The sequence below is a fragment of the Amblyomma americanum genome, chromosome 1 (genome assembly GCF_052857255.1).
Source record: "Amblyomma americanum isolate KBUSLIRL-KWMA chromosome 1, ASM5285725v1, whole genome shotgun sequence".
NCBI lineage: Eukaryota > Metazoa > Arthropoda > Arachnida > Ixodida > Ixodidae > Amblyomma > Amblyomma americanum.
In genome coordinates, this window is record NC_135497.1 from 112,782,409 (window position 1) to 112,804,287 (window position 21,879).

The window sequence follows — 21,879 nt, forward strand, 5'->3', positions numbered from 1 at the left end:
GGAGATTTCAAGGTGCAACAAGGGCAACCACGCGACAGATGCAGGAAGAAACTAGTGCCCTTCTTGCTGCATGGCTTGAAACAGCTCCATCTGTGAACACACGCCTAAACCACCAGTTTGAGCATCAAACTTTAGCCGGCAGGTGAGAAATAAAAGCTGTAGAGGTGCTGATAAAAGCACTTTTAAAAAAGCACAGCTCTGTTGGGGCTGTCAGATAAAATATGCTGCACACAGATCATGTACACTCTTTATGTACAGGTGGGCTCCCGGCGGAATCTTTGTTCAGAGTGTCTTGCACTCTATACTGGTGTCGGCATTTGTGGTCACCCAGGGGTGACTCAGGACCTCATCTAGAGAAATTCGGTCGGCAGGCCGTATCTTCAACAACTGTTGAAAAAAAAGAAAAAGGAAGACGATGCTCAGCGCAGGCACTCCCACACGAACAAATGAATAAGACCTGGTTCAATGACAGGAAGCATTTGCGGATCATGGAATCCCCCGAATAATTTATAATCCACATTTTCTTTCAAATATGGTGCCCTCTAGGAAACATACCAAAATTTGTCCGTTACTCAACTGGTGTCAAACAAATGCATGGTGACACTCCTGTGCCCACTACTGGCACAATCCGCTTCAGCAAGGCACCAACTGCTAGTGTGAAGCCACAGGTGTGCACTTTTAGCTGTTGATTGCTCTTGTCGCTAACACGAATTGCACATGCGTGGCGTAAGGTGGCAACTTGTTTTCAGACAGTGGGTTGCAGGCATCTCTAAGGTGCTTGGACTTTCCGAGTTCATAATCGCATCATTTTCTTTGAAGTTCCCTTTCACCAGCATAGCACACCATTTTTCAGCATATAGAGCGGAACTATTTTAAAAACGCAAACCGAAATTAATACGCTGTTTGTGGCCTAAGACTGCACAATCCTCGACTGAGTAACGACGTCCCAAATATTACTGAAAAAAACTGTGCGCAGGTTAAATGGCTGAAACAGTGATTGAACGGTACCCCATACATAAAATCCCTAGGATGACCTGACACAAGGAGAGAACATTTTGCGCAGCGAGCATTAGTCAACGTGCTGGCTATGTCTGCAACACCCCAAATATAGTGTTGCCCGTGGAAATCGCCCGAACTGATTCCACGTAAACAAAAAGAAAATTCTAAGATCAAATTTGCACAAAATGACATATTGCTGCCAGACTTTGTGGAAATGTCCCATGCTGGGAGGAGGTTTGCGGTGTCGCCACTTGCAACTTGTCATAGAAACCAATAAAATTGCCATCCCCAAGATGAATGAAGCAGGAAAGTGTAGTGCAAGAAAAAACAAAGAAATTTCCTTCTGGGTTTTAGTTTTTACTGAGCCAATTTTAAATTTTTTAAGGAGACTAAACTTGGACCATAAGGCGCGCGCAAAAAGGCGATCTTGTTATTTTCGGTTTCCTATGACACACACACACACACACACACACACACACGCACACGCACACGCACACGCACACGCACACACACACACACACACACACACACACACACACACACACACACACACACACACACACACACACACACACACACACACACACACACACACACACACACACACACACACACACACACAAAATTAGAATACATTTATATTAAATTACCAGGTAGATGAAATGCAAAAGGGCACACTTCCATCAGTTAAGGCTCGAGCGACCGTGACTGGGATACTTTTCTAGCTTTTCTGAGCAAGCACCATGACAATTACTAAGCCTTGATTACCTGTAGTGCTGTATGCAAATAAATACAATTCTATTTTTGTTGTGTGCACGTTGTACAAGAGCCTTCATCGTGGATATCACTGGTCTCACATTCTTTACAATGCGAATATAAGCCGTCTGCCGAGCCATATTCAAGCTGCCCATTTACAAACGCAAGATGGCGATTTTTCCTTGTCTCTCGTATATTATCTTAAATGTTGAATTGTGTGGCTCCCATGATGCTGCCAGCATGGGCAAAGAAGCACGAAATTACAGACAAATTTTAAAACCAGCGTGATTTCAGCTAGGCAAACACAATAAGCAAACGTCCCCAACGCCCAGATATTAAACTGAGGCACCCCTTCTAGGTTGTAGAAATCTGCAAAAGACCAAATTCTGGTTGCGACTTTTCTTAGTAAGGATATACAACAGCCTACATGGGTCACTATGTGGTATTGTCTTACGAAGGCTACACAACAAAAGAATTTCGTCTGATGATGCTTCGGTTTCAAAAGTGGAATGATGGCTGTGATGTAAAAGGTCAGTACAGGTCACATGAGGCGTAAAAGCATTGATATGATTTCTGCTTCATCCTTCCTTGCGATTCCCGCTCAGGAGAGAGGCTGACCTTAATGTTGCAGTGAATTAAAATGAGGGAGCAGAAATTATATCTCAGTTTTTCACGCCTCAAGTGACCTATATTGAACTCCTACATCACAGCCACAGTTCGTCTATAAAAACTTAAATCAGAACCAAATAAGATAAGAAACTCAATTGTAAATTATTTTGCGGTTGTTGCCGAACACACTGGGATGATCCATGTATACATATGTCCTATGCGTTCTAAAAGAGAAGAAAATAGGCAACCAAAATTTTTACGTCTACAATCCTTACACGCATCAACCTTCCAATTCATGACCGAGAAAGCAGAGTCAATTTGGGCATTGCATTAGCCTATAAACAAGTGTCCAAGTGTTCCTGCCAGCATGTCACCAGGACGTACTTCCCTGCTAGGTATCTTACGTGCCAGCTCCGTTTCACGGGAGTGTACTAGATGTGTCTTGTGCAAATCATCAGTTTGCTCAGAGGCAAACTTGCTCACATTTACAATGATGTTCCGGGCATCAGCGCAGACATATGGTGGAAACTGGACTCTTCCGTCACGAATGCGCCGGTATGTCTCCTGCCGGGTCTCAGATTCGAAAGGCGGCGTGCCGACCAGGAACTCGTAGATGATTATGCCCAGGGCCCAATGGTCAACCTTCTCATCGTACGCAGTGCCCTCGACGATCTCTGGTGCCAGGTAATCTAGTGTGCCGCACCTGGTCGCCCGCCTGCAGACCGGGTTGCAAGAACCACAATTAGAGGACAATGAAACGCAATTAAATACAAGAAAGGATGCTAAAGCAGTATCTTTGCTCCTGCTGCCAGATGATAAGTCTTACAGGCCAGTTGGCCAGACCACACAAACAGATGGGCATTCAGAACAGAACAAGAATAGAGGATGGCATCGCAATTCTGTGGGCAATGACAGAAGGCTAGTTGTGAAATGAAGACAGAAAAAGCTAGGGGGTACTGCACTATTAGTTCCTATGCAGGATATTAACGAAAAGGCTGGAAAAACATGTCGGCAATCTGTATTGACGACACGCACTGAAATCCAGAACTTTTACATGAGCACACCATAAATATTTTCCTGCGGGAAACTTCTGTATATACAATGCTGTTTCGAACATTTTAAAACATTAATAAGTCAACTGAATACCCTCTTCAATTCTGTGCCAAGCAGTGTACATTCAGAACTATTTGAACCCTAAAAGACCCAATGAATCAATCTTGCACCGTTGAAAATTGCTACCAACATGGTCCGAAACTATGGTTGAATATAACAGCCGGTAATGATCAAGATACTATACTGTCTTACACAATGGCCAACACAAAAAAACTTTGGGTGACACTGGCGCTCACCTTACGACTATGATTTGAAACCATTAAAAATTCCCTTTGATTGTTTGTGAGTTCCTTGGTACACCCTTTCACAGACATCGACACGCTTGCTACCATAACAATCTGCTTTATTACACATCAATGTCCATATTAACTGGTGATGCTAATTCGTGACCTTAAGTAACTCAGTGTTCTTGTAATTTAATTCCGCTACTGTGTGGTGTTAGGTGCTCGTACAAGGCCTCCATTTATACACTGAAGTGACATTTTTCGGTGGTGTAGAGGTAGAGTGCCCAGCTCCTGGCCCAAAGGAAAGTGGTTCGATTCCGCTTGACCACCTGTTCACCGTAAAACTACTTTTCTCTGCCACTACCCTCTTTACCAGTCAGGATGATCCAGTCACACCGGCACAGTCGCCGGGTTTTCTGTTGAACGGGATCTTTAAACCTAACGAGTTATAAACTGACCACAGGAATAGCTGCCACCTGTAGCTATCAATGATAGCCAGCAATAAAAAAATGTGCTGAAGAAATATATGGCTAAAGCCTCCAATTTTCAGCAACAGAAAGATTACAATTCCAAGAATGAAAAATAAGGAATCGGCAACATGCTACGGGAAGCCTCCCGCATGTTAATGCAGTGACCTTTCACGCAACAGACGTCTCCTCTGCTTCGCTTCTTCGTGCACTGAACTGCCCAGTTCTGGGCACATCAGTCCTTTTTCTCTTACTTCTCGCGGCTTCTTTCCAATGCCTCCTCTTTTTCAACAACCTGCGACGCGTTCTTTTCACATTTTCAGCAACTCTCTTCACAATGTGTGCTGGGCGCTTTACCTCAATGGCACCTGTCGGCAAGTTTAATTTTCCTCGCACCTCTGAAGTTTGGCGAGAGAGCTTGCTGTGGTTACGGACAGAGTTGCGAGACTGTTTTCTCCGCTCTGCTCTTAATGCTTTTCCGGAGCACCAATCACACGATCCTGCAGACGTCGAACAAGTCCAGGATTCGAGGACATCAATTTCAATTGTGAACGAACGGTGAAATATTGTAAGGTACTGTTAGGGAACTATTGACAAAATGGTCCATTCTTTTCATGCATAGTAAACCTTCCTTTTAAGATTGTCGAACGCTTGCATAGAGTAGTATAGAGTGCCACAGAAAACAAATAGGGAACTTTTTTGATGATAGTAAAATGTCAACACCAAAAAATACAGGCCTGTAGAGGGGAGATCTACTGATATATTGATTATTACAGTTGAATTCTACTATATGAAAAAATTGAGTTCACGAACTCCCAATTGAAAATGCACAGGTCCAGAATTTATCGGCATGTGGCCCATTTCACTGTATCACCGCTAACTTCACAGGTCCAGCCCTGGCTCTTCACACGCACAGTTCGCGAGCACCTTCCCAGTCGCTGCTGGCGAGTGGCCGTAGTATATGCCATGCTAAAATTCAATTTAGCATACAGTTTACTGTGCTACAACTGAGAATGAGATGAAAAACGTAGCGCAAAGAAACGAAGACACAGAAAGACGGACAACACACGGCGCCGTGTGTTGTCCGTCTTTCTGTGTCCTCGTTTCTTTGCGCTACGTTTTTCATCTTGAAGTTATGAACCAACAAGCCCAAGCATATAACCTTCTGAGAATGAGAGATTTACTGGAGGCGACGACTGCAGTGAGAAAAGTTTTACGGCGACATCCTAGCAGGCAGCACCTTACTATTACCCGAACATACTTTTCAAAAGCAACTCAGGTGGGTCTTCACAAACCTTTTAGGTTGGTAGCCACATCACACTGCTTCGAGTCCTCTCGAAGGCCACCACGAACCAGTTTTCAAAAACACAGTGGAAAAGTTTTAAAACAGCGGAAACAGCACATCGACACTGAAACTGAGCCCGCGGCCAGAAGCTAGAAAAACTCATATGCGTGCTGAATGGCTGAAGTAGTGACTGAAAATGAAGAGTATTTTGATAAAATGCTTAAGACAACCAAATACAAGCCTAAGAATTTTGTTACTGAAGAGAGAAGTGCGTATGGATGTGCTGGAATTGTATGAGAGTCTAAAATGCAGTGTTGCCCACAGATAACAACAGAACCGAAGCTGTGAAAATGACAAGTTTCAAACTCTACTTGCGCCCAAATTAAATGTCGCATGGCTGCCAAACTGTGCGAAAGCAATCGGGAACGATAGAAACCTACCGTACAAGTTCAATTAGAATAGGGTAACCTTCAAAAATCTACGAACATAACTGTTTCAACACATAGCGTCTGAACCACGGTTCGAAGATGCTACATGTCTACGTATGGCCACATGTGTTGCGTGAACAAGGCGACTATTCCCAGCTTAGCACGTCAGGTTGTTAAGCGGGTGGACAAAAAAAGACTTAGGCCCGTTTGTGCAATAACAAGCAACTTGAACTTAAGGCTTAAGGGGTTTGAACATCACAAAACATCTTAGACTACGAGGCACGCCGCAGTGAATGGCTCTCAAAATTTCGACCACCTGGGTTTCTTTAACGTTCACTGACATCGCACAGTAGATGGGCCTCTTGAATTTCGCCTCCATCGAAATTCGACCGCCGGGGCCGGGATCGAACCCTCGTCCTTTTGAGTCAGCAGCCAAGCGTCATAACCACTGAGCCACTGCGGCGGCCAGCAACTTGAATGGTGGTTCGCCTTCTTACCACTTTCGTGTGTTTAGGTTGTTTGCATAAATACTCATTTCAGAGTGAATAAATGCGTTCAGTTAACAAGAATTGACAGTCAATTCAGAGGGGACTAGCATAAAAATTATGGCTTCGTAATTTACGTAATGAGAGTTTCTGTAAGAAGGCCAACAAGCAAGCTTTATGCAGAAAAAACATCAATTTTGCAGCCGTTGTCTCGTGAAAAGGCCAAAAGAAGCAAAAACATTAACAATGTAGAAACAAGCCTCCCATGTCTAAAACATTTACATGCACTGCATGCATAGTTTTGACCGAGTGGTTGAGGCTTCTTGGGCTGCCGTGCCAAGGAATTCAGGTTTGATGCCTGCACTGGGCAGATATCCACTTTTTCTTTTTCCGGGCTGCTGCTTATATCGGAAAACGAAAGAGTCACCTTATAAATAGCCTACAAAAGCCTGCAGCAACGTTAGCCTGCAACAATGGCTGAATTCATAATGACCTGCGAAAATAGCCAGAAACAATGAGTTATTGCCCATTTATGGTTTTCATGTAAAAATCACTGACAAAAACTTTACCTTAGACCCCTTAGAGGAAATTTTGCTGCCAATGAAAATTCGATCATCTGCTTATTCTACTACCCCGAATGAGTGCCAGAGATGAAGGCACGTTCGCGAACATTCAGTGATGCAAGCATTCTAAAATATAATGTTTGCTGAAACATATTTTTTCCTACCTGTGATTAGAGAATAAACAGACATAGTTCTTCAGCATTAACATGTATATCAGTGAAGTTCATGAAGTTTAAGCCACGCTCTTGCACAACCTTTCCAGATTTAAAATCTTCATTACTCACGATAACAGTGGCCGCTATCTGGATGTGGTGCCACATCACAGCACCATGAAACATTTTGACTTCACAGCAGAACATTAAGAGTCAAGTTTCAACTCTGCATGAACGAATAATCTAGAGGAGGAGGAAGAAGATAAACAACATTATTTAGTCGCCTGCAGAACGACACGATGACTGAATGGCGCCGCGGTGCAGGCCCTGACGTCTTCTCAGCGGGTGGTCTCTAATCAACTCCAGCGCGTGTTACTACCGCGGTCGGTCGCCCTAAAGGGCAACGTTCCATCGGACTCGTTCGGCCTTTGTATTTAAAGAGAAATGATCAACACCTCTCTGCACATTTTCGCCTGCCTCTACCCAAGGGGTATTTCAGGAGAGTGCGACGTCAACTGTTATGAGCCCCGCTATCCAGCTTACCCAAGCGATGCTGCCAATAATTCCGATTGTTTAGAATTATGGTATGTAATTTTTCTAAAAAACACACTGACATAGCAAGCAAATGTGTTGTCGCACTTGTGCAGCCTTTCGAACAGAGTGAAATTTTTAGGCTCACAAACTGCAGTCCGCTCTAAGAGCTGGTCGTATCTTTGCAAGATTTCCGACCCTCAATCGGTAAACCTTGCTCTAATGCCTTCCCACTTGCCGACTAACCTGGTTAAGCTTGGTTAACTGCTGCTCTCTTGGAGGGAAGGGTTGCAATACCATGCGTACCACTAAATGGCTGGAAGCCCGTCTTGGCAATCATATGGCACAGCTGCAGTTCAGGTTTTGGGTTCATGGCAAGGTGCCGGTGAGTGCTGTCTCAACAGAATCAAGTGGCAGGCTTGGTCACAGAGGTGCTTAGCAGGAGCTGCATCGCCGACTGGCTAGTAGTTGACTGTTCATCCTCAGTCTGATTGACGATTTACAATGTCCATAGACCCTGACACCAACAGGCATACCATTAAAGGGGCTCTGAAAGGGGCTCTGATAAAGTTGCATTATGCCTGAAATGTTAAAGAACGCTGCTTCACGAGTACTGTCCAAGAAGAATTTTTTAATGCGCTTTGTAGAAACAGAGTTATCTGTAGTCAAAAATTGAATTTGGCCTCTTCGCGCCTTTCTTTCTCCTCTCGTCACTTTTTGCACATTGGAAGGTCGGTGCTCCTCCGCCGGCTCCACCTCCGGGGGAGAGCTCTCTGACCCACCGGAACTACACGGCTTATTATCCGCGGCCTTGGTAGATGCCTGACGTCGAAAGGAATCTAACCAATAGCCATCACTCAACTTGTATACAAATATGCGAGCGACGGAGGAGGGTCAGAACATGAAAAAGTCGCGAGGAAGGGTTCGCCATCTTTCGCGCGTGATTGTGAGATCTCTGCTGCATGAAGGAGCGTATAATTTGGCTCAGGCGTTCATGACAAAACAATGCAGTGATTGAGCAAGTTGGTGTCCTCTACTCGTAAGGTGTTTCAGAGCCCCTTAAGGCTATAAAGATTATTTAGGTAAAGCCGAGTTGACCTTTGGGCAACCACATACACTTTTATGTTCTTTGTATAGCAGCTAATTCACTGGACCAGTATTATCCGGCGTGCCAGCTGCACCAAGTTTTTGTCATTGCATGTTGAACATGGACTGTATTAGGCCACGTAGCACATAGTTACATCCCATTAACTTGCACTGTTAAACTACACACTGTTAACCTACAGCCTGTGTTGTAACAAAACATGAAAAACATCTGTAGTTCATTCCACAGAGCTGTCCAGTCCGTAAATTACCAACAGTTCATGCAGCAGAGAGGCCTCCGTGTCACAAACTGAACAGTGCAACTGCCACGCCACAGCAAGAAATGTGAAAGGCCCCTGAGCAGCAATTAACTCACCTCCACCTTCAGTTTAGCATCAAATCTTAATCTTTTCAAGGCCACTGTGGCATACATCTCCCGAAAAGACAGTGCTAAATGTATGTTGTTGCATACCAAGCCCTGCACATGTGCAGCACCAAGAATGCGTATTCACATACCACATTTTTATATTTTCCTGTAAGTCATGTTCTTTTTAATTTTCCATCTGTGAGTCATATAGTACAATGAAAAATCATGCACTGCCACACGGCATCTTTTGGCATGACCAGTAACTAATCTGAAGAGAAAACCAATGCCTCCAACCCCAGTACACCTCTGCCCTCCACATCCAGACACCGGAAGACTCCATGGAACCCAGTGACGAAGCCAAGTGCATCTCAGTGCCCTGCTGAACTTTTTCAGAGTGTGGCGTCCTAACCTTTTTCGAATCAAATTGCCCACTCAACCATTCACTGTTCTTTCTTACTGAATGTGATGGCGGCTCGCGGTGGGGTGGCTCTGGTGTTAGCGCGTTACGCTACCGAGCCGGAGTACTTGGGTTTGAACCCAACTGCGGTGGCCGCGTTTCGATGGAGGCGAAACGCAAAAGGCGCACATGTGATGTGCGATGTAAGTGCACATTAAAGATTCCCAGGTGGTCGAAATTATTCTGGAGTACTCCACTGCAGCACCCATATCTCTTCTTTCACTCCCACCTTCCTTCCCTGATGCGCATTTGAGGTGTCAAACATGAAGCAGGACAGTTACTGCACCATTTCCTATTCTCAAAAACCACATTTTTTGACGCCGCCTGAGGATGTGTGCTGGAGAATGTGTGCTGGAGAATAGGATCCGGGAAGCAGGAAGACTGTATGACGAGAGCAATATTATCAGGACTGGCGTAATTCAAACCTTGCAGATGCAGACCTGCAAGAGCTCCCCAGCTGATAAAGCCAACCAAAAAGAAAAAGCACACCAGAGAAATAAAGCACCCTGGCCAGTGCTCGAGGATTGTCTGCACATGGCAGCTGCCGCAAGTGTATCACACTCTCCGACGAAGAGCCCTCAGTGTTTTTATAGCACTTGCCGAATGAGCAGGTGTGTATTATAAAATAGTGATATTTGTGTGAGACTTTTTGTGTAAAACTGCCATTTGCAGGGGGTGAAACTTACAGACTGAAAAATACTGAAAGCCAGGTAGCGTCGCCCTTCTTTGATGTCTAATTTTGTTGTGTCATTTTTCAGGCAGAGATGGTGTGAATGCTCACGTCAGAGGATTACACAGTGTTATCTTGGTGGAGCACAGCCTCGGCTGGCATCTGTGCATCCACCAAGAAGGAAAGCTATTACATGCATGGGTAATTCTTGAACTCTTACAGCTCTCCTAATACAGCCCAACACAGGAGGACATTTCATCGCTAAATGACTGACATCCGTCACAATCAAATCAGCTAAGAATAAATCCCCGAAAAACAATGGTCATGCTTTTCCGAGCTTAAAAATAAAGGATTCCCAAGAGAGCGCTCAATTTTAGGCAGCGGATAGGACATAAAAGTTGTTGAGCAGCACACCATTCTTGAAGCTACGTTCTCTTATTTAACCTGAGATTTACATGCCGAGAAAATATATCCGAAACTCGTTTGTAACTTGAGCTGTATCGCTAACCCACACGCTTCTTCCAAAAAATAAAACGGATATATCCGACGTTGTTTGCTTAGTAAATTATTACAATCTTGTGTGGCTGACCATCAATTTAAACAAAATTTAAGTATTACAGAAACAGGCTAGTCATCAATGATTGAAACAAAAGCTGCACTTTCCACCCAGGCTTCACACGCCTGACGTCATACCATGTGACTGCACCACCAGCGTCGAGCATCCACCGTACCACGTGACATGAACACGTGATTAGCCGTATACAGAGAGAAGCTCGCCACGCTCGCTTCAGTCCGAGCTTTTGCTCCGGTCTTTTGCTTGTTTCATTAGGTACAACCGATTTAAATCCCAGCAATTTTCCGATGCGTAAAGCCCGAGCAAGATCTTGCTATGTTTCTAGGTTTGTGACAAGAGCACAGATTAATAAATAAATTATAAAGTAAACATTGCCATGACTGGGATTCGAACCCGTGGCACCATGAACAGATCAGCTTCGCTGACCAGTGCACGCGCGCTGTGCATAACACAATGACATCTTGATCAACTTCCATCAGCTTAACCTCGAACAGACCTTTACCCGATTCTAATTTTGTTGCCAGACGTGCCGACGGTCCAACAAAGAAACAACATGAGCCTGCCAGGCTAAGCAAATTGTTTCGCATTTTAGCTGTGTTAAAACCCTGCCATTTCTAGTTTTGATGCTGATCTCCTACCCTACTTTTTTCAGCTGAATAAAATTCTTCGAATAAACCATTTTTATGAGAAAAAATTTTTCAACTCAATCATCCATCTGCTTTAAACAAGCTTTACAGTTTCTAGACGTTAAACGTCCCAAAGAGACTATGGCTATGAGCTGCCGTATGGAGGGCAGTACACGGCCATCTAGCATTTCATCTCGATTGAAATGTGATTGCTGCTGCCAGAATCGAGTCCGCGTCTTTTGGGTCAGTAGCCTAGTGCCATAACCACCGTGGCATGCCAATATTTCACATTTTTGCGAGCAAAGAATGCGAAGGAACCTTCAGAGACAATGATGCCCTTGATGCAAGTGCAATGAATGGCTTATTGTCATGTAGTGGTGAAGGCAATCCAGGCATTGAGGACGACCGTGAAAGAAAGCCTCTAAAAGAAAGTTATTCGGCTGACCTGCGCCCACAATTAACTGAATGGTTCGTCGGTGGAGAAAGCAGCGAGTATGCTCGGTGGTCGTCGGTGCGCCCGCAGCTCTTGATCGTGCTGAATTTAAACCTGATAGGGAACATTCGAGATATGACGTGCAAAGTTACCACAACAGTCTTGAACAACGCAGATTTGGCTCTGGCTGGATGCGATCGATCAAGATGAATCGGGTCACGTTTTGCATCACAAAGGGATAAAGCCGCCTGCCGGCAGATTTGAAGAACAAACATTGAGTACAATATATTTATGCGTGGCTGTCGTGGACCAGGCTCTGAGAACCAGCTCTTTTTGGCTGATCCGAATTGAGGAAGATTGCCCTCTAATCCCTCATACACATCCCGTTACCTCTATACATTTCCTTTCTCACCACGGACAACTACCTCTTGAAAGTTGTAGTGCCATTATATGCGCATGCATGTGTATGCACAGGCACTGCAGATTATTACAGGAAAGCACTACTGTGAAGGACAAATCAGCTTTTATTCAGCAAATTAGAGTATCACCATACATCCCGAACCCCGCTTTAAAAAGAGTTTCATAATCAGTCTCATTCATTTTCCAGCTTGTTATTAAGATGTTCAACTGGGTTATCGTAATACACTGAAATTTAAACACATCACTTGCGTATCTCACTGATGAAGAATGGCGTGACAGTAGATTAGTGTGTTTTAACTTTTACGTGCCAAAAACTGCCGTTCGCTGTGACATAATACAGCAGAAGGCCAATATTTCAAATATTGGCGTTTCTTTAGTGAGCACCAAAATCTCAGCAAAAAGGTGGATTTGCATTTCGCCCCTGTTGAAATGGAGCAGCAATGGCCGAAGATGAACCAAGATCTTGTGTGCTGAGAAGCCAAATGCTATGGCCACTGCGCTGCTGTGTAAGGTGCACAAGGTGCACAACAGAAGCAAAGATGCACACAAAACAAGGCTGTAATACAGTCTCCTTTACATTCACCCAATCCCCAGGTACAAAGAAAAGAGATTGCAAGTTGAAAAAAAAAATGGTTGATACACTTACCTTGAAAAGGGCGCGTGTACGGACAAGCCAAAGTCCGCAATCTTTATTTCTCCATTGATGCCCAGGAGCAGGTTCTCGGGTTTGATGTCGCGGTGGATGACATTTAGACTGTGGCAGACCTTGAGTGCATTACACAGTTGGTAGATGTACTGCACAAGAGGAAAAGGCCCATCAGAACCTCAAGAGCATGGCAACCGTGCCCTGTTGTTTTGCACAGCACCGCTATATATGTCGTGGTGGTTTTATTAGTGGCTCCAGAATGGTCTCTTTGTCAATGGTATATCTTCAACCTTCAACACTTAACGTTGCTCAAATGCTGTTGCCGTCTAAATATACTACAAGAGGTATGAAGTATGTGACCAAGCAGCATGGCTAGCAGCACTAGTGGACTGCACGAGGGAACAAGCCACCAGAACTGATATGCTTCTTCGATGGCTGACTTTGGAACTGTAAGCGGTCTTGTGATTCATGTTAAAATCTAGCATACATTTTCTGCCAATAACATTTGTGAAAACACCACTCACTTGGCTTTTTCCGGAGAGGGTGGATGATGGCCATTAGCTGCATAAAACGGCAGCAAGTGGCCTCAATATACTACCGTACTCTGTGCACTACAGACACAGACACCAAAAGTCTAAAAAAGGCCTGGAACACTACAGATGAAATAACAGTTCAGTTCTTGTCAAAGTACCCCAAGTCATAATGTAGGTGACATACATTGTACTTAAGAACAAACTGGCCTCTCGCTTTTTGCCTAAATCGATATGTGACCGCTGTGACCGGGATCGAACATGCGTCTTTCGTTTCAGCAGCCGAGCACCATAACCACTAAGCCTCTGCGGCGGCTTGTTGAACACGTCTCTGGACCGTTAAGCCCCTAGTGAAAGCAAGACGAGTAAATCCTTTAAATCAAATTTTGTTTCAAGTGCTGGCACTGCGATTTTCCGTCTCATATACACACCAATGGAATGCTAGCCTGACTGATAAAGCTTTATCATGATGAAATAATGGAATTATATGCATTCGCACATATATTTGTGAACTTAACCAGATTAGTGGTGTGACATTTTTCAGAATTGTTTTTGAAGGCTGAGTTTTCTCAGAATTTCTAATTACCAATTGGCATCTACTATCACACTTAGCTAGAAGCTGCCAACCGCAGCTTAAAACTACCATCTCATGCTGCGTAGCACAACCAAGTCTACCAGGATCACGATGAGTACCTAAAAAAAATTCCTACACACAGTATGAGCAAAACAATACATAAAAAGCTGTCGTAAACCATTCTCCCCGTTAACATTCAGCAAAAGCATTGCTTGTGAGGTCGCTGCCGAAACTCGCGAAGAAAAATAGGCAGGTGCACATATTTAAATTGAATCTTATCTCCAGGGAAAGGGAGCACAAAGCCAATGTATGCCAGTGCTCATAAGGTAGGCACCAGATGGCAGTGTAGTTTGAAACAACTATCTCCCGCACATGAGGTAGGGTATTGCATGGGGTTACCCGAGGACGCAAATGCGCACTGAACCCTGCTTATTTTTATTTCTCGCTGGCCTTTGCCCTCATCCTACGTATTGTAGTCACTCCCTGATCTCATGCCCTTATGTTTCTCATCCGTCAGTAGTGAAGCTGCGGCTCATTTGACCTTCACAGTTATAACTGTGTTCCAAAACAATAAGGCTACGGAAGCCAATTATGGCGCATAGTTGACAAGCTCAGAAAATATGCACAAGTTGTGCAAAAGGTGATTATAAAGGGCTCAAGAACAATCTGACCCAGGGTCTCCTCCAACGTATACCAAAATCTTGCATACAGCTGGTTCAACATCAAGCCTCAACCGCCGTTGGAAAGGCAATTTATGTTTATATCTTTAGAATTTATCACATCCAGTGATGTTGCACAGCAGTGCAAGTGGTTAACACAAAGCAGAGCCTCGTTTGTTGTGGGTGCAGTGTACAGCTCTAAACAGAGAGGGCACCACATAAACGGCCAAGCTAGGCTAAGCCCTGGCAAGTCTGTCGCCATAAAAACTGAAACAAGAGGCAAGTGGCACAACAGACAGCGAGTACCAATACTGAGCATGTATGGAAGTATAAATTCTAAGGAAAGCTGTTCAGTATAACAGCACTGTGTCTCACTGGGATCACCTAGAAGAGATCACAGTGGTGCAGAAGCAGGCAGGGTGCTTACTGTGGCAGCTCTCTGGTCGGTGAATCTCCCTTCTCTGGTGAGATGACGGTACAGCTCCCCCTGGGGCGCATACTCGAGAATGAGGTACACCCGAGATTCGTCGTGGAACCAGTTGTAGAGGCATAAGATGTTTGGGTGCCTGCATGAGGGACACCATTTTTCACCAGTTGCTTACCTCTGCAGCTACATACAGTTGTAGCTAGGAAACCTGGGTGTGGCCCTTCCTTGAGTTAAATTCAGTTTAGGAACAGATATGAACCAATTTTAAAGAAAAATTTTTATTTGCTGCAACATTGAGCAGGTTAAATACAACGGTGCAGTTTGGTGCGAAAAGCCTGGCAATCCCATGGCTGGCCGGCCTTATGAGTAGTACTAATGAGGAAATTTCAGATACCTTTCAAAAAGAGTGCACCATACTCTCCAAATGAATTAAAAGACCAAACTTTTTTCATCCGAGAATACCGAAGGCCCGAGACCGTACAATACAAGAATCTGAGCGCATTCGAAGCACTTTGGCAGTAGCGGCAGAGCGGGGCGGACGTCGAATAATCCGTTCTTCGCTGTGTTTTACAGTCGCAGATGCTGCAGTGTTTCCGCGGTGCTTCGGACAAGAATCTCACCGTGGCCTGTTTTCCTTGGGAAGGCTGAACTCAAGCACTGGTTTCAAGCATCGTTTCCATATCAGCAAGACGGAGCCAATCAACGGGAGCCGACGGCTTTGACGAAAGCTGCGGAAACTTTTGCAACTAGGGGCGTAGTTCGCCATGCACTTTGGCCGCAGCGGCAGAGCGGGGCGGACGTCGAATAATCCGTTCTTCGCTGTGTTTCACAGGTTGGTCAAACCTGCTAGTCGATATTGGTCACCATGACTCGGGGTTGCAAATGTCGCGAAAAACTAAAGAATGACGATAACGCCATCACATGCAGTGAGTGTGAATATTGTTTTCATGGCGCGATATGTTCAGGCATGAGTGAAACGACATTTGTTTCAAAACGTTGGTCGGCTAAGAAGGTTTGGAATTGTGAAGCGTGTAAACGTTCGACTGGAGGCAAGGGTGACGCCTCAAACGGTGACTCGAATACGGATGCCGACCTTAAAGTACTTATTGTGGAAATGAACAGGAAATTGACTTCCCTTCTCCCTCTCACCGAAAAGCTAGATGCAGTAGAGAGCTCAATCCAGATGCTACATGAAGAGTTTGCCACTATAAAATAGCGCCTTGATACGCAGGATAAGGAAATCAAAGGAATTAAAGGCAGAATTGATAAGCTCGAGAGAGATGCTGGATCAAAAGATATAACTCAGTTACAACTCAGTGTCCATGACTTAGAATGGCGCAGCAGGCGCTTGAACATCGAGATTCATGACATTCGTGAGGCGGAAGGAGAGGACCTCTTGTCAAAAGTCAACAAAGTGGCGGACAAGATTGGCATGAACCATCTCACTGAGGTGGACACCCTCGCACTTCATATGATGTCGGCGAAACCAGGAAAGACAAAAGGTGTGATTGCCCGTTTTGTAAGGCAGGATCTTAGAGACGCTTTACTGCAGAAACGGGTGGTTCTTAGGGAAAAATACGATTCAGTGTACATCGCAGAAAACATGACCAACTGTTCCAGAGTATTGTTGCAAGCCACAAAAGAGTGGGCTGAACAGGCTGGCTTTGCATATGTGTGGCATGTCAATGGCAAAATTTTGGTGCGTAGAAAGAGTGGCGATGGCGCTAAGGTTATCAAGAGCATGAGTGACCTCTCCACACTTCGTAGCTAAATGCCTTTTTCGTGTAGTCGGGAACCCGTGACCCTTATCTTGAAATGGCGCACCTAGGGCACGTTACCTTAGAAGAACTCTTGAAAGAGCTTGGTGGTCAGACACATGGTTACCATCGTTGTTTTCACTTAAATGCACAGTCTGTGTTCAACAAGGTTGCGGAACTAGAATCCTTGTCAAAAAAGCTTGAGAATTGTTTTGATGTTCTGATGAAAACAGAAATATGGCAATCAAGCAGTTGTGACACTTTTGACCTTCCTGATATGCCAACTTTTTCTGTTAATAGAACCTCTTGTCGCGGTGGTGGTGTGTCTGTGCTAGTAAGCTCTCTTGTACAGCCTGTCTTGCTTTCAGAATTTTCTTGTGTCACAGATAGTTTTGAGATTATTTGTCTGCAAGTGAAAGATGCTGTATTTGCAACTTGTTCTCGCATCCGGATGGTTCTCTCCTTGATTTTTTGTGTTTTTAGATAATTCATTGTCATTTGTTAACCAAAACAGATACAATGTGATACTTGCCGGTGATTTTAACGTTGATATGAGCAGCAATAGTACGAAGAAAACATATTTTGAAAATGTATTGCTATCTAATGGCTGTATAAACCATATTACTTCTCCCACACGACTAACGACGTCCATGTAAACAATTCTTGACTTAGTAATAACAAATTAAGATGCTAACCTTGTCAGTTCCAGTGTTCTCACTTACCCTATTAGTGATCACTTGCGTGTGTTTTGTAGCATAAAATTTAGTACTCGGGGAAACTCTCACCATAAAGTGTTTAATCTTTTAGAGCCTGTTACACCTACCCTCTTAGAAGCTTTTTGTCATGAGTTAGAAACAGTTTGCTGGGACAACGTTCTTCAGGCATCAAATGCGAACACAACTTATGATGCCTTTTTGAGTTTGTTTCTTTCGGTATACCAACGTCACTTCGTTTTCAAACGCTATACGGGTAAAAAGAGATGTCGAAAACCAAGGGTGACAAAGTACCTATTGAAGAAGATAGAAAAGAAAGAACGTCTGTTTAAAACATTTATGCGAACTCGTACAGCATCTGATCTCGCTACGTTCAAAAAATTTCTTAATGACTTGACTAAGCAGCTAAGAAAAGCAAGAAAACTGTACTATGAGAATATGTTCGGTTCCAACGTAAAGCGCACTGACTTAATGCGGAATAACTTAAATGCACTGATGTCTCGGAGCGAGAAAAATCAGAGAGTTGAAGAAATTTTTCACGAAGAACAGATGTCAAAAGGAGAAGAAATGGCAAATATTTTTAATGACTACTTTGTTAACAGAGATTCTACTAAAAACCAGGCATCATACAAAAGTTTAGGGCAGAAAAACTCTAGCACAATATTTTTTTGAACCAACAGATGCAAATGAAGTGTGTTCTCTTTTTTTAGTTTAAATAATTCTCATAGTGTTGATGCTGACGGTATACAAATAAGACCCGTCAAGTATGTGATACGTATAATCAGCACCATTTTAGCGCATATTTTTAATTTCTGCATTTCTACAGCTTTTTTTCCTACAAAAATGCAAGTCGCCCGTGTGATAGCCTTATATAAGCAAGGAAATAAAAATGATGTATCGAACTACAGACCGATGTCAATTCTTCCTGCCTTTTCGAAGTCTCGAGAAAATCTTAGATCGAATATCGCGCTTCTCCAGCAAGCATAATATAATAACTACTTCGCAATATGGCTTTAGGAGGGACATGTCTACAGAGCTGGCACTGTTGGACCATAAGGAATATATTCTAAAGCATTTTGTAGAAATGTATTGTTATGGGTATTTTTGTTGATTTTAGCCAAGGTTTCAATTATATTAGTCATACTATCCTTTTTGAAAAACTGCATCATTATGGTATACGGGGACATGTTTTGGCTCTCCTCAAAATTTACCTATCATATAGATTTCAATATGTCGACATATATGGTTTTATTTCTCAGAGAAAAAAAATAATTTCAGGAGTCCCACAGGGTAGAATTTTAGGCCCTGTCCTATTTAATTTGTACATTATTGATATTGTACATATCTGCTCAGATACCAAGTTCGTTATATATGCCTATGACACGAGTGCTTTGGTGCCATCACGTTCTGAAGCTGGAGGAATTACTAAAGCAAATATTTTTTTGCGCAAATTGGTTTTTGGTTTTTCGACCAAAAATTAAACATATTTCGTTACAAGGAACCGTAATGTTTAGATCCGCTGCCATTGATGTGGTAGATACTGTTAAGGGGTTAGGGGTATATTTTACTTCAACTTTACAACGGAATGATCATGTAAACAGTCTAATCAGCAAACTGAGCTGCATAACTGAAATTTTAAATCGCAACCGCTATACTGTTCCAAAGAAGTTAAACTAATGGTCTACAACGCTCTCTTTGTCTCCCAACTAAACTACTCTCATTTAGTTTAGGGAACATCAACAAAAACTAATGTGTTGAAGCTTGAAAGGCTATAGAAAAAAATAGTACGAATAATTGAAAACATTCAAAACACAGCATCTTCACATATCTTTGCTTCGCTTAATTTATTGAAAGTAAGAAATATATACGAATACAAATTATACAGGCAGTATCGTTTAAGTGTCCAACGAGAGAGTACAGTTTTTACGGAAATGGCAGAATTAAGATCCAATTATCACACCTGCAGCACCAGAACTCCAGAACGATGGAAAGTTCCATAATGTCGCACTGCCTATGGACAACAAACACTCCGGTATAATCTTCCGCGATTATTGAATGCTGCAGAAAAAGAAGGCGCAGATCTACTCAATATGTCTCTTCCAAATATATAAAAATATTTTGCTAATCATACTCTTTTTTGCGAATGAATGCAAAGGTATATCCTTATGTTCAATTACATTACATTGTTTCATTTTCGAAAAAAATTTTTTTCTCCAGGCGTCCAAATCCAGTGCTCTATTGAAACTCTTATTTAGGCTTATTTTATTGTCTGATGCGATACAGGGCTGTTTTTCTTTTCTCTTTGCAACAACAAAATGGGACTGTCTACTGCCCCACTCTGCTGGTGTATACACTGTAAGGGGGCGGAGGATTTTTCAAGCCGCAAATGTACAGCTTTTCCCTCCACCTCCGTCCACTTCTTTGTGGAGAATAAAACTTGTATGTATATGTATGTATGTATGTATGTATGTATGTATGTATGTATGTATGTATGTATGTATGTATGTATGTATGTATGTATGTATGTATGTATGTATGTATGTATGTATGTATGTATGTATGTATGTATGTATGTATGTATGTATGTATGTATGTATGTATGTATGTGCACCCTGAACACGAATACCCCTACATGGGAGTAAAAAAGGAAGTAATCTGTCCTCGAGCACACCCCATTTTTACTCCTTTCTGTTTAGAGCGTGGTGCCCATACCACTTAAAGCACTCGCAAAAGAACTCATGACCCCAAATTCAAACGCTTCTTTGATCACAAAAGCAGCAAGCATGTATGCCCACGTGTGCGAAGGAGTCAATGCCAAAATTGCTCAGGAAACAATTGTGGTGTGGCTTCGAAAGGAAGACTCTGGATTCATGGGGTTTAATGTCCTAAGGAAACTCAGGCAAAAAGGGACGCTGTGGTGAAGGGTTCCAGTAGTTTCGACAACCTGGGGTTCTTTATCATACACGGACATCGCACAGTACACATGGCCTCTAGCATTTCGCCTTTATTGAAAGCTGACCTCCATGGCCGGGATTGAACCCGCGCATTTCACGCCAGCAGCAGAGCACCATAACCACTGGGCCACTGCGGCGGCTTCTGAAGGAAGACCTAGAACTACATCTCACTCAAGAATGCCCTTAAGGAATAAGCTAATGACACACTATTTTTCACCTTGCTTTACATTGAAAGCTTTCACAAACATTGAATACGTTGCACATACTACTAGAAGCGGAATGTTCTGCAGTTTCGAGCTACCGTTCTAAAAATCATGATTTATTCTAGACAGCAGTGAAGGGAAAAAAAGACTCTGTAGCAATAAAGTCACTTAACACCAGCTCGTTATACCCATCTAATGGTTCAATATCAATTCATCTTCTCCATTCCTTCGAAAATGATTAGTCCCGACTCCCGCCATTCCAAGCCGTTGATGGCTGTGTCGGCTGTCTTCCTTGTGTTCAGCATCAGTTATTGTTCTGAATGCAGCAAGTGGTGCAACAACTTTCATGCGTCATGTGCCATGCAGTGCAATATGAAAAAGCAGCCTCACCTCAGGTGAGACTGAATCTCGATCTCCCTCCGCAGCTGGTGCTCCACGTTGTTCTTCTGGAGCTGCGACTTAAACATCACCTGCGTGGACGTTTTTCGCAATTCTTTTACGGGGCCTCTTTGTGGGCTTTATGTGTTTTCAAAGCAAGTCGTAACCAAGAGTTTGAGATCTCAGCAAGCTACCAGCAGCTCTTACTTGCAATTGCATTGGTAGCGAATGCTCCATTGTAGTGACACGAAAACACACACATTCTCATGCTCGATAAAGCAGTCATCCGGTAGACCAGAGCCGTAACAAACATGCATGCCAGAGAGGGTGCTCTTGAGAACCTGCTACTTGTCAGGAGATGTAGGTGGAAACTGGAAAAGGCATGCTTTTGAGAGTGTTTTTTACTAGCACAAGAACACACTGCTATCACTGCCCCTTCTTTGTTGAAAACGGAAGTCTGGGATTTGCCCATTGCCTCCGAGCGCACAATGGCATGAATTGCTAGACCTAAGTAGCAAGCCTGCTCACTTCACTTCTGGTTAAAAATTTGGCCCGTCGTGACATGACCCGCTAAGGCCGTCTGGCGTATTGGATGGCACAGGACAAGTGGCAACTACTACAACAGCTTGTAATTGCATAAGAATGAAACAGATACACATGTGTCAGCAGTTTGTCCGGTCTAGATAGGAAGTAGCACCATAGTAGCCAGTTCAGAAACTTAACTGAGTTGACACAAATCAACCTCGGGAATGCCACAATGGACACGTTCATTTGCTGAGCAAAAGCTGGCCTACAA

The 21,879-nt window shown here is 43.4% G+C and overlaps 1 protein-coding gene across 2 annotated transcripts in view; it reads right to left on the reverse strand.

The window, feature by feature from the left end:
• Positions 1–261: 261 nt before the first annotated feature.
• LOC144134982 (aurora kinase A-A-like) overlaps positions 262–21,879 on the reverse strand; it is a 31,449-nt gene continuing 9,831 nt past the window's right edge. For both annotated transcript variants that reach the window (XM_077667774.1, XM_077667768.1), the window contains exons 4-8: positions 21,096–21,175; positions 15,079–15,217; positions 12,889–13,037; positions 2,848–3,079; positions 262–387 (exon numbers count right to left, since the gene is read on the reverse strand). In XM_077667774.1, coding sequence (XP_077523900.1) covers positions 283–387; positions 2,848–3,079; positions 12,889–13,037; positions 15,079–15,217; positions 21,096–21,175 — 705 coding nt within the window. In that variant the 3' untranslated portion in view covers positions 262–282. The remainder of the gene's footprint in view (positions 388–2,847; positions 3,080–12,888; positions 13,038–15,078; positions 15,218–21,095; positions 21,176–21,879) is intronic.